Raw genomic sequence first — 13,211 nt, 5'->3', positions numbered from 1 at the left:
ATATTATTTTTCTGGAATTAGTGGTTGCCTCATTTTCCTGCTTAATTAAAAAAATTGTTATCAGTTATCTAAATTCTCTGACAGATCTATAAAATACCCTTTGAAGCAGCCACATATACTCTCTTGGATCCACATTTTTTCCCTTTATTTTAAAACTAGAGGCTCAGTGCATGAAAATTCACACATTGGAGGGGGGATCCCCACAGCCTGGCTTACCCCCCCCTCAGGGGCAGGAGGCGACTCAGCGATCAGGGTAAGGCGACGATGCCCCATCACATCTCTGCTGCTGCCACTGCCTGCAGTGCAAGCCTTGGCCAGCCCTGATTACCTGAGCCTTGGGTGGCCCTGGGCGGCTGGGCAGTCACCATCTGAGGCTTGCCTGTGCCTTGTTCCGGCCCAGGGCTGAGGGGACTGGAGGACTCTGGAGGCAGGTGGGTGGAGCGGTTGTGCCTGCCGGGGGGCGGGCTCAGCCTTGCCGCACACCTGCTGCCCCAGGGGGGCTGAGGGGACTGAGCGCCACCTCTTGTGGCTGTGGGCGCTGCCATCTTTGAGGGTGTGACCGTCAATTAGCATATTCCCTCCTTATTGGCTGCAGTTGCTGCCATCTTTGCGATGACATGAGGATCAATTAACATATTCCATCTTTATTAGGATATGTTTTAATTGATTTTTTTAGAGGGAGGAAGAGAAGGAGAGAAGGAAGAAGAGTTGGGGGGGGGGGGGGAAGAGAGAGGGAGAGAGAGAAAATGAGAAACATTGATTGGTTGCTTCTAGTATGTATTCTGACCTGGGACAGAATTGTTTGTATATATGTGTGTAGTGGGAGGGTGGGTGGCAGTATGTAATACCTTACACAAGTAGGAATTGCTTAAATAAATCTGCAAAGCTGTTTTCATGTCATAATGTGGGAGGTTGAATCTGTGGGCCCCGCTGTTGTCCCATGACAGCGAAGTGGGCCAGCAGAAAGTGACAACATGTGTGATCAACAAGAGCTCCTAACCTCAACTTGAGTGTGAAAAACAAAATGGCTGCTACTTCACTTGTGCCCTCCTAATCATGTATGAAAATATTTCATGTCCCATCTCACCAGAAACATGTGAGAAAGGGAACCCTGAGAAATGTAGTTTAGGTTAGGCCAAGGTAACACATTGCAAAGCTACCATAGATGGCCATGAGAATGTTCCTCTTAGAAGTGTGTTCCATAGGAGTTACTTACTGATGGCCCCAGTGCTCTCTGAAATCCATCACCACAGTGCCAAGACCAGGCCTTCCACCAGCCATTGAGAGAGTACAGCAGGGTATTGTAATAAACCAGGCCCACTCCCGGGGACTCTGGAATCCTGACAGGCAGCCTGGGCTCCAGCAGTCCCTGAGAGCCTTGCCCAACTTTCCCTGGAACTGCAGTGCAATCTAACATGATCCACCCAGCCTTCTTTCCTTCCCTGTCCCCTTCCCCTGGGCTCAGCCCTGCATCACTATCTGACAGCTCTTTCAGCCTTCCCTGGCTCTCTCCCCTTTTCTGTCAAAGACATTTGCCTTTATAAATATCTGGTATATCTACTTATGTCTTGGTTTCTCAGAAGACCTGGACTAACTAACAGCTGTCTTCTTAAGATACCCCTTCAACATCATCCTAGGAGTTTCTTTCACCTTCTCTTTGATAGATCTCTCTCTCTCTCTCTCTCTCTCTCTCTCTCTCTCTCTCTCTCTCTCTTTTTAATAGATAAGCAGTAGGGTTTTTTTTTTTTTAAAATATATTTTATTGATTTTTTACAGAGAGGAGGAGAGAGGGATAGAGAGCTAGAAACGTTGATGAGAGAGAAACATTGACCAGCTGCCTCTTGCACACCCCCTACCGGGGATGTGCCCGCAACCAATGTACATGCCCTTGACCGGAATCGAACCTGGGACCTTTCAGTCCGCAGACTGACGCTCTACCACTGAGCCAAACCGGTTTCGGCTGGTTGATCTCTTGTTTTCTAGATCCCAGGTCTTTATCTTTTTTGATTTACTTCCTATTTTGGTGGAATGCATACTCCACATGGGAGGTAAAATTGTTGAAGCCTTGCATGACTGAAAACTTAATTTTAATCTCACCCTCGAGGGATGATTTGGCTGGGTATGGAATTCTAGTTTGGAAGAAATTTTTCATCAATTTTAAGCACATTCTCCATTGCCTCATAGTTTTTAGTGTAAATGTTAAGGAACACTTTGTTTTTGATGCTTTGCATGTCACCTATTATTGTTTATAGAAGCATTTATAATCTCTTTATCCTTGATGTTTAGAAATTTCATGATGCTATGCCATAACTGCTTGTGTGTGGTGTGTGTGTGTGTAATGTTTCCTTCATGTGCTGGGTGCTCAGTGGATCCCATCAATGAGGAGACACTTGTCTTTCAGTTCTGGGAGGTTCTGTTATGTTCTTTCATATTTTTATTCTCTGTTCTCTCTTCTGACTTCACATTTATTAGCTGTAGTACCTCCTTTATCGAGTTACCAAATTTCTTATTTTCTATCTCTTATTTTCTTATATTTTTCAAGCAATTAATTTAATTTCAGTTAATTATTCAATAAAAAAAATTTTTTGCAGACACACACAACAGATGACCCATTTTTAAAAAAATGAAATACAGTTAATATCTCTTTGTCATCTCTAATCTTTGGAATATTTTCAGAGTCAGTTTCCTTCATAGTATAAATTTATTTTTGCATTATTGCAGATTATATAACTGAAATTAGATGAAAGACCACTCAAGATAAGACTGGAGAGGCAAGCAGGGATGAGCATTAATTCCAGGGCTGTGCTGTTCCCTTGTTTGTACCTTCCGAAGTTGCCTCTTTCCCTGGCCACTTTTACTAAGTGGTTAGAGCATCTGCCTGGAAACTTAACAGGCACGGGTTAGATTCCCAGTCAAGGTCACAGAACCTTGCCCAAGTTGGGGAAGACTCGGAGGGCAAGCAATCAATGTGTCTCTCTCTCCCCGATGTTTCTCTCCTCCCTCCCTCCCTTCCACTCTCTCTAAAAATGAATTGAAAAAATATTCTCGGGTGAGGATTAAGAAAAAGAAGTTGCCTCTTAAAAGGAGATATAAAATTTTAAATTACCAGCATACATCCATTTGAGGTGCCTGAAGTCATGGGTCTGGATACAATTATGTAGGAGAATTTCAGGTATCGTATTGCCTTAGCATTAATATTATTAACTTGAGTCTTTAAATCTATGTCTTTACAGAACTACCATTTATTTTCTGTCATTAACAAAATTCTCTTTAGTAAACCATGTTATATCTTTTTGTACACAAAACTATGTTTAAACTATAATATTACATAAAGCTTTAAAAGCCTTAAAAATTTTAAATACAAATAGATATTGCTTAGGCACATTATTAGATGAGGAAAATCCAGAATAAAGCTGTAGTAAAGAATTGATATGGCAAAATGAGAGGTCACAGGTGACTTTGACAAGATTGGTTTCAGCGGTAGGGAAAAATTCAGATTGTAATGGGATATAGGTAACTAGCAGGTGAAAAATTAAAAAATAACAACTTTTCAAATGAGTGACTATATGGAGAAAGGAGCCAAAAGGGGGAGATGGCAGAAAGAACAAGAGGAATAAAGAAGTATATTTTAGTGGTGATGCGATTTTCATTTATTGACGTTCAACCAGAAATGGAAGGGGAAAAAAGAAAGTTATTGTGGCAAAATTTTGCTTTTTGTTAATTTTCTGTTGAAAATATTTAAAAAAAAATTTTTTTGCATAAAATATCTTAATCTTTTAATCATTTTCAAAAATTTAAATTTATAGGCATGTAAGGTTTTAAATCTATGTAATAAGTTTAAATATGGCAGTATCAGAATAGTAAACTTTAATAAAAAAAGAATAATAACTTTATAGAGATGACTCTGAGAATTCAAACTGGGCACAATAGAAGTGAAGTAGACACATGAATTGGTGTTTATGACTACCAGGCAATATAGTTGATGGTGAAACCATCTGAGAGGCATTAACAGCTATATATACTTTGTAATGTATAGTACTTTTAATGATTGAGATCAATAAACTTTATTTTATGTTTGGAAGAAATAGTTTATTAATTGCATTTATTGAATAATTTACTACATTCATAATTCTGAATATATCATGCCAAAAGTTATATATGTTATAAAATCTTAATATAGCTTTTTGAACACTAAAGTGTTTAAAATACTCTAAAAATAACATTGTATCTCAGAAATAATGGTTAAATTTGTCAAAAACATTACATTAGTAAGGAGCTGAATTTAGAATCTTGGTTTCATTTTTTGCTCATTATTGAGATTTATGTACATTTACTTGGAGAATAGATTATTTCAACCAGAAGTGCTTTCTCCCTCCTCTAAATTCCCATGTATATCTATTATAGTAGTTTCCTATTTCTGCTATAACCAGTTAGATACCATACACTTAGTGGCTTAAAACAACACAAATTTATTATCGTACATCTGGAAGTGAGAAGTCCAAAGTGGGTCTAGTGGATTAAAATCGTGGTGTCAACAAGGTACAATCTTTTCTGGAGATTTTTTAGGAGAATTGTTTATTGCCTTTTCCAGCTTCTGGAGGCTGCCCACATTCCTTGGCTTGTGGTTGTATAACTCCTACCGTTACTTCTTCATCACATCTCTGTCTCTCTTGCCTTCCTCTTTTAAAGACCCTTTTGATTTCTTTGGGCCTACCCAGGTAGTCCAGGGAATCTTTCCATCCCAAGATCTTTACCTTAATTGCACCTGCGGGGTCCCTTTTCTATGTTAACATATTCATAGGTCACAGATTTGGGGGAATGATGTGGGTATCTTCCTACTACATCGTTCTTCTTTTAATCAGACTCATTGAATGTCAGAGCTGGAAGGGATATTGGATAACTTGTCCAATCCCTTTACTTTATGCAAGAAGAACCTGAATGAAGCCATAGATGTTTGTATGCTTATAAGCTTTTTTTGAAAGATTTGAAATATGCTTTGGGTTCATGCTTTGTATGCTTAACTGTACTTAGAACAATATCTTGAACATTTTAAGTGCTTAATAAGTATTTGTGGCCTGAATGAATAAAAGGTTAGTGATAGAAACCAGATATATCTGGTTTCTGATGTACTCATTTTGAGTTAGTTCTAGTGGAAGTTTATAAAATGTCACTGACCAAAATGCCATGGGAGTATAAATTTAATTATTCTTATATTTTGTAGTTACTAATAAAAGGGGGAAATAATTTAGTATTAAATACCATTACGGTTCTCTTGCCCCATCTCTACCCACCCTCTTTCTTAAAAAAAAAAAAAAATGCAAAGAAAGAATAAAGAAGGAAAGAGAAGAGAAAGAAAAAGAATGAAAGAAGATAAAAGAAGAAGAAAAAAAAGAAAAAGGAAGTTATCATGGCATTTATTTAATTGTTTTTCTAGAGTAACTCACAGAACCCCGAGTTAGAGTTTTTGACACTCATTGCCATTTGACTGTCTTGATAAGATAAACCTATATTTTTTTGTAATGCATCTGTAGTTCATTTGTACCATTTAATTAAGCAATTAAAATATCAATATGTTTTAAAAGTACTTTAGGAAAACTTAGAAACATTGGTTTACCTCTTGACTTATGGTTTTCCTTTCCTTGTGAAGTAAGGACAGTTTGGACTCTTGTTTAAAAGAAAATTTAAATTAAAAAAATTAATCTGTAATTTCTTATTAAAAAACATTAAAAATCTAGATTTTAGGTTTAGATCATCATTAAGACTAGATAAATCACTTACTATCCCCAAGAAAGAAAGCTTTGTTTGATGCTTATTTAATAACTGATTTTCTCTTAGTATTCTTATAATTTATATAGATTTTGATTGTTGTATGATTTTGGATGTATTAGGCATATTTTTTGAAATAAAATGTCAGAAGCATGTTAGATTATTTTCCTGCTTTTACCTTCCATTGGATGTATACATTTACACATGTCTAATTCTAACACTAAGACTGCCTACTAAGATGGTACATGTAATGTGCTTAGCAACTATAGAAATAGAACATGGTAAATGTTTCCAGTACTGATAATGGTTATTATCATACTGTCATTTTCTCAATGAGCAAGAGGTTAATTTTAACTTAACTTTATTTTTTATTCTATTTTTAAATTTGTAATTTTTCAATTACAGTTGACATACAATATTATATTAGTTCCGGGTATACAGCATAGTGGCATTTGTATAACTTACATCATCACCTTGATAGGTCTAATACCCACCTGACACCATCCACAGATAAGTCAACTTTAGAATGTATTCATTATAGTAAGTTATGTTCATTGGGTGCAAACCTAATCTGACTTTTCTTTTCCTGGCAGCAACTTGAATTGGTGGAACCAAGTGGCTGGATTCATGTTCCCTTAACTGATAACCATAAGAAGCCAACTCGCACATTCATGATACAGATTGCTGTTCTAGCCAATCACCAAAATGGAAGAGACACCCACATGAGACAAATTAAAATATATACACCAGTGGAAGAGAGCTCCATTGGTAAATTTCCTAGATGTACAACTATTGATTTCATGATGTATCGTTCAATAAGGTGACCTGGAAACAGAAGTCATTAAACATACCTTTGTTTTCTCTGGTCAGTAAATATATCTTTATTGAAAAATCCTCAGTTGTTTCACAATTTTTGTATGCTTTGAAAAGTATTTTATATTAGCTTTAAAAAATAAAATTTGGGTCATACTATCTTTATTTTCTTTATCATATAATAACACTCACATATTTTATATTTAAAATGAATTTGTGCCCTGGCTGGTATTGGAGCATTGTCCCATACACCAAAAGGTTGCAGGTTTGATTCCCAGTCGGGGCACATACCCAGGCTGTAGGTATGATCCTACAGGAGGCAGCTGATTGATATTTCTCACATCAATGTGTGTTTTTTTTCTCCCTTTCTCTCTTTCTTTCTCTTCCCCTTCCTCTCTCTAAAATAATTTAAAAAATTAAAAAATAAAAAGAATTTGAAGCCAATCATTAAATGTTTCCTCATTCTAAAAGAAAACTAGTTGAACTGAAAATTTTAGAATATACATAATATTTTACTAACCAAGTGATTATTTCATATAATGATCATGCATTAGAGTAATAATTTTACTTCATGTTTGAGAATAAGCGTAAGTTTTATCAATAGATACTATCTTTAATGAGCCAAAATTATTCCTTGTTTTTAACTCCAGAGGAAGCTTATTCTTTTAATACTGGGCCTTTTAAAAAACTGTCAAATAAGCTTATTATAAAGTGTTCTGATTTGGGAATATTGTCAATTGTGTCATAATTACTTCCATGAAATACTTGTAACCCTAGGATTGTCTATATCCTGAAACCATGTCAGAGATTGCCAGTATAATCTGCTGTTATCCTAATTCTAGTGCTGCTATATGAGTTAGTTTCAGATTTGTGTCTTGACACTTACACGTTCCAAGGGATAAATATGTATCAAGGAAATATTTTTTCACATATGAAATTATTCTTTATATATAAAAAGATATTAGAGGAAGAAATAAAAAAGATATTAGAGGAGCTGCCTGGCCGGTGTGATTCAGTGGTTGAGCATCGACCTAAGAACCAGGAGGTCATGGTTTGATTCCCAGTCAGGACACATGCCTGGGTTGAGTGCTCGATCCCTAGTATGGGGCGTGTAGGAGGCAGCCAATTGGTGAATCTCTCTCATCATTGATATTTCTCTTTTTCTCTCTCTGAAATCAATAAAAAATATATTTAAAAAAAGAGATATTAGAGGGGCTTAAATATGTTTTCTGTCCATGGTTTAAAATGAGATTTTATTTTGCATACTGTTTTTCTATATCTATTACTTTTAGGATGGTGTTTAGCCAAAGAACTTCCCCAGATTGACTCTTGCTTGGGAAAAATTCCATGGTGGTTCTTGCATTACTGGAGAGATTAAAGTCTTAAATATTAGACTTGGGAAAACTTGGTACCTGAGGATTACAGAGATAATACTTGCCCTTACTATAAGGATTATTTAAAGTACCGATAGACTATGTGGTATAATAACAAAGCATAATTATCTGAAACTGTTGCATTTCTATTTTGAAAGTACTGATTATCTGACAAAGGATTTGTATTTAGAATAAAGAACTCTTACAACTCAACAGTAAGAAAACAATTCAGTTAAAAGTGAACAAATAATTTGAACAGTCACTTCACCACGGAATACATATGACATAAACGAGCGTGTGAAAAGTGCTGAAGTTAATTGGACATTAGTGAAATGCAAATTAAAACCATAATGAGATACTATTTCATAGCCACTAAAAGTGCTGCAATTAAAAAGACAATTACAACGGTTGGCAAAGATAGGAACTGGACCCCACACTGCTGGGGAGGATGTAATGCATAACCATTTTGGAAAACAGTTTGGTAGTTTCTTAAACATGCATCTAATTATGTGACCCAGCCATTCCATTCCTAGTTATTTACCCAAAAGAAAAGAAAGCATATGTTTATATAAAGACTTGTACATGAATATTCATAGTAGGTTTATTTTTAATATCTCAAAACTGAAAATAGCACAATATTGATCAACAGGATAATAGAAATATTGTGGTATATCCATACAGTGGAATACTACTGAGCAATAAAAATGAATGAACAATTAATGCATACAACAATATGGATAAATTTTTTTCTTACTGTATAGGATTTGAGAATTAAAAACAAAGATTAAAAAGCCATTTTAACAGTTAATGAAACAACAACAAATTCATTGATTCATTTGTAATGAATATACATTTTTTAGTATTAAAAGCATTTATAAGATTTGAATTTTTAAATTTTACATTTAATCTAAGTATAAAACACCTTTTAAATCAGTTTATTAGCTGAGGAAGTATTGTCACAAGAAACTGCATAAAACTGGAATTTTAAAAGTTTATTGAACACTAATAGACAACTAATTTTTTAAATTATATTTTTATTGATTTCAGAGAGGAAGGGAGAGGGAGAGAGGAAAGAAACATCAGTGATGAGAGGGAATCATTGATAGGCTGCCTCCTGCACACCCCCTACTGGGGATGGAGTCTGCAACCTAGGCATATACCCTTGGCCGGAATCGAACCTGGGACTCTTCAGTCCTCACACAGGCCGACACTCTGTCCATTGAGCCAAACCGGCCAGGGCAACTAAACTAATTTTTGTTGTTAATCTTCAAGGATATTTTTCCCCCCATTGATTATTTTAGAGAGAGTGGAAGGGAAAGGAGTGGGGAGAGAAAGAAAAAAAAAAATCGATCGATTGGTTGCCTCCTGTGCACTCCTTGGCTGGGGGTCAAATCACTGAGCCTTACTGATCCGGCATAATAGGCAACTCTTAAAAAAAACAGCAAACTAATAAATACTGTGTGTTGAATTAGATGTAATAAATAAAATAAGATAAGTCTCATGTGGACCTTGCTTGCTAGTTGCTTACAACACTACTAGGGGAAATAATAGTTCTCTAAACAACCAAATGAGAAATTAGAGTGGTAGTATCTCAAATTGCTGAGTAGAAGTGTAGAGGAGAAGAGAATTGACTTTCTGTCCAGGAAATTAGAGGTGAAGCAAAATACACATTGTGAAGGAGGTGGAATTTTGGAAAGAATATTGTAATATCAGCTAGTTATTCACTTTTCATGCCTGTTCTTGAATCCAAACTATCATTGTTTATATGTAAGTAACAACAGTTAATTTGAAACAGATGATTTGTATGTTTGGTATCAAGTGACATTTTATATATTTATTGTTTAAAAGGTTCCAACAATTAAAACACGGACAAATCTTGAAAAATAATTTTAGACACAATGCCTTCTGTTCTTTTAGCCGTTATGACTACTAACTTAGTACAGATTAATACACAACAGTATAAATTTAATGAGTATAAATTTTTATGAGTTACCCAGGTGAGGTGGCTTATTTGGTTAGAGCGTTGTCCCTATGGGTTTGATCCCATTCAGGGCTCATATAGGAGGCAACAGATCAATGTCTCTCTCTCTCTCAAATCAAGAAAATCATATCCTCAGGTGAGGATTAAAAAACAACTAAGTTTTATGACTCAAATACAAATATTTGATATGTTTCCAGTGTTTCAGAAAATTGTTACTATAAACTTCTTAATAAAATGGCTTATCTATTATTTTTTATTGAATTATTGATAAATGGTTTATTCAGGTACCTTTTTAAAATGATTAAATTTGCAAAACTATGTTATATTAAAGCATCAGGGAAGTAATGTGTTATAGTTGTGATTCTATCTGGACACTTTTGCTTTGTGCATCTTTTAAATCAAGATTATCTTCTTTTGTCCACAATGTTCTGGCATTCCCCACTTCTGTGATGCTCTTGAGCAGCGATTTTTAACCAGTGTGCCTTGGCAGACACAACTGGTGTGCCAAAAGAATTTTGAAACATTCAATAGCTGACTATTTAGTCAAGGACACTGATCTCTTTTCCCTTGGAATATCAAATAGTAATAAAAATGACATTGCCAACACAACAATGGCCGATTAGTGTGAGTGAATCAAAACTAGACCTATTTTTTTGGTCAGATAAAAAAATACAAAATGTTGGTAATTAGTTTATGTGTGCCATGAGATAAAGTGGAAAATCGCTGTTGTAGAGTACGGTGTTTGGAAATGTTTGCTGGGAAGGCTGTGTACCAACCAGCCTTCTACACGGCATTGTGGTCTGCTGTTTAGTCATGTCTGTTTCCATGCAGTGCTGTCCCGAAAGCCTTAGAAAGAGGAAGATGGCCGAGGCCGGTTTGGCTCAATAGATAGAGCGTCGGCTTGGGGACTGAAGGATCCCGGGTTCGATTCCGGTCAAGGGCATGTACCTTGGTTGCGGGCATATCCCCAGTAGGGGGTGTGCAAGAGGCAGCTGATTGATGACTCTCTCTCATCCATGTTTCTAACTCTCTATCTCTCTCCCTTCCTCTCTGTACAAAATCAATAAAATATATTTAAAAAAAAAAAGAAAAAAATGAAAGAGGAAGATGATGAAGAAGAAATCCTTGAGGGAGGATTCATTTATTCATTATCCATGATAATGATTTATTATATCAGGACAAATCCAAAGGTAATTAATTAGATCTCCCCAATTATAAATCTAACAAAAAGTCTATAACCAATGGCCAAATGAAAAGTTAAAATTATTTTTTAGTACTATTATCTAGACCAATTTTAAGAGAGTTCTACCTGCTTATGAAATCTTTTTCTAAGTGAATTCTTCTTTCAGAAAATGGTATTTCACATCATGTGTAATTGAAGCCCTAGCGTTTACCATGGCAGTCTTTTTAAGTACTGCATTTTGGCCGTCAGCTTCCCATTGATGCTGTTCTGTGATCACCCTAAAATGTTCTTCCACTAGGCATTTGCTTTTCCGATGTTGAGAGCAAATTAACGATTCTTCTCCCCTGTGGTCCTGGAAATAGTTCCCCAAACTGTTTTTATAGACTTTATTCTGAGACTAGCTCTCCTCTTTACCCTGGCATTGATCAGTAGTTGGCCATCCAGATTTTAACAGATCATTTCCTGTTGTTACTACGGCAGTATCAAAATACTGATCACTCACCGAGAAGCAAGCTATCCAAAAGACTGAAGCAGAGAGTTCAGCCAGCTGTTTGTTTTCAACTGTTAACATTTATAAGAATCACATGTTAGATGGATATGAAGACATGTAATCGAGGGTATTCTCAATAAAAGGAGAATGAATGATAATGCTCCATCCAACTATTGTTATACTTAGGTGTTTACCAACGACAAAGCAAAGGGATTTTTACTATTTTTTTTTAAGATATTGCATATTTTTTTAAGGTAGTATTCTGTGACAAATATGATATTTAAGGAGCCTACTTCTCAAGTTTTTTTCTTTTTTAAGTCAACTGATCTGCTAAGAAAAAGTTTGTAATTTTTTTTTCTTGAAATTGTCAGTTGTTTAACTGGTGTAATTTTTACTTCTCTCATCTTTTCATACTCAGTAACCTCAAGTCCTGCAGATTCCACATTAATTATCACTTTTAGTTTCACCCAATTCACATCATTCTAGGCCAATTGCAGGAAAGATCCTTGCTCTTTAGTTTATATTAAATAAAGGTATATGAACAATGTTTCATCATATAACTTCCTGTAAATATGTATACTAATTCTATATTTCCTGTATAAATTTACCAAATATATGAACCCAAAGTCCTTTGACAGCCCTTCAGAGCCATACTTCTTTCCTGCCTCTTGTAATACCTTTTCAAAGTTATTCTCAGATTTTTTGCTCTAGCCAAGCAAATATGCTAGTCTGTTTTATGCACCCTCATTCTTATTTTTACTTCTTTATATCTACAGGCCTTTAGTCTTGTCACTATATTCTACTAATTGATAATATTTTCCTGAGCAGAACTAGCTCAAAAGTCACTCCCTTGCCTGGCTGGTGTGGCTCAATGGCTGAGCATCCATCTATGAACCAGGAGGTCATGGTTCGATTCCAAGTCAGGGTCCATGTCCTGGTTGTGTGCTTGATCCCCACTGGGGGATGTACAGGGGGCCGCCGATCAATGATTCTCTCTCATCATTGATGTTTTTATCTTTCCCTCTCCCCTTCCTTTATGAAATAAATAAAAATATATTAAAAAGTCACTCCCTTGAATGCCTATACGTAGCTGATTTTAATCTGTATATTTTGTCCTTTTATTCTAGATCTCCTCAGCATTTACGTAACCTGCCATTTCTATATTAACAGATTAATGTTATACTGTGTCTATTGCTAACTCTTGAAGACAGGAGTCAATCTTATTTTCTACATTTGCATTATTATAATTCTCAACATAATAGGCATTGCTTTTCATTTATAAGCTCTTGCATTGACATACTTTCACATCTTATATCTCACTTTCAGAAAATCTCTGTGTCAGGGTTACATTTTGCTATGAATAATAGAAATCCCTACCACAATGACAAATTTGTTTTTGTTTATTAAAAGGTTTGAAGATCCATGGTTGCCTTATTGGCCCAGCAGCTTACTAATAGGCTTTCTGAGGAAATGTAAGTCATTCTCTCATGATCAAAAGATAGTTCCAGCTATGACATTGGCACTCAGAGAGAAGGGAGAATACTAACATGTCCTTTATCAGAAAGGGAAAATTTTCCCAGATTCTTCGGCATCCTTATATCTCTA

General features: G+C 35.6%; 1 protein-coding gene across 1 annotated transcript in view; it reads left to right on the top strand.

The window, feature by feature from the left end:
- Window positions 1-10,172, top strand: part of ANAPC10 (anaphase promoting complex subunit 10) — a 45,918-nt gene extending 35,746 nt beyond the window's left edge. Inside the window, exon 5 of the mRNA XM_084886358.1 lies at window positions 6,360-10,172. Coding sequence (XP_084742484.1) covers window positions 6,360-6,590 — 231 coding nt within the window. The 3' untranslated portion in view covers window positions 6,591-10,172. The remainder of the gene's footprint in view (window positions 1-6,359) is intronic.
- The last annotated feature ends 3,039 nt before the right edge of the window (window positions 10,173-13,211 follow it).

Source organism: Pipistrellus hanaki (genome assembly GCF_964339955.1).
Source record: "Pipistrellus hanaki genome assembly, chromosome: 5".
Classification (NCBI taxonomy): Eukaryota; Metazoa; Chordata; class Mammalia; order Chiroptera; family Vespertilionidae; genus Pipistrellus; species Pipistrellus hanaki.
The sequence above is the reverse complement of the archived record's forward strand: the minus strand, read 5'-3'. Positions and strand labels throughout refer to the sequence as shown.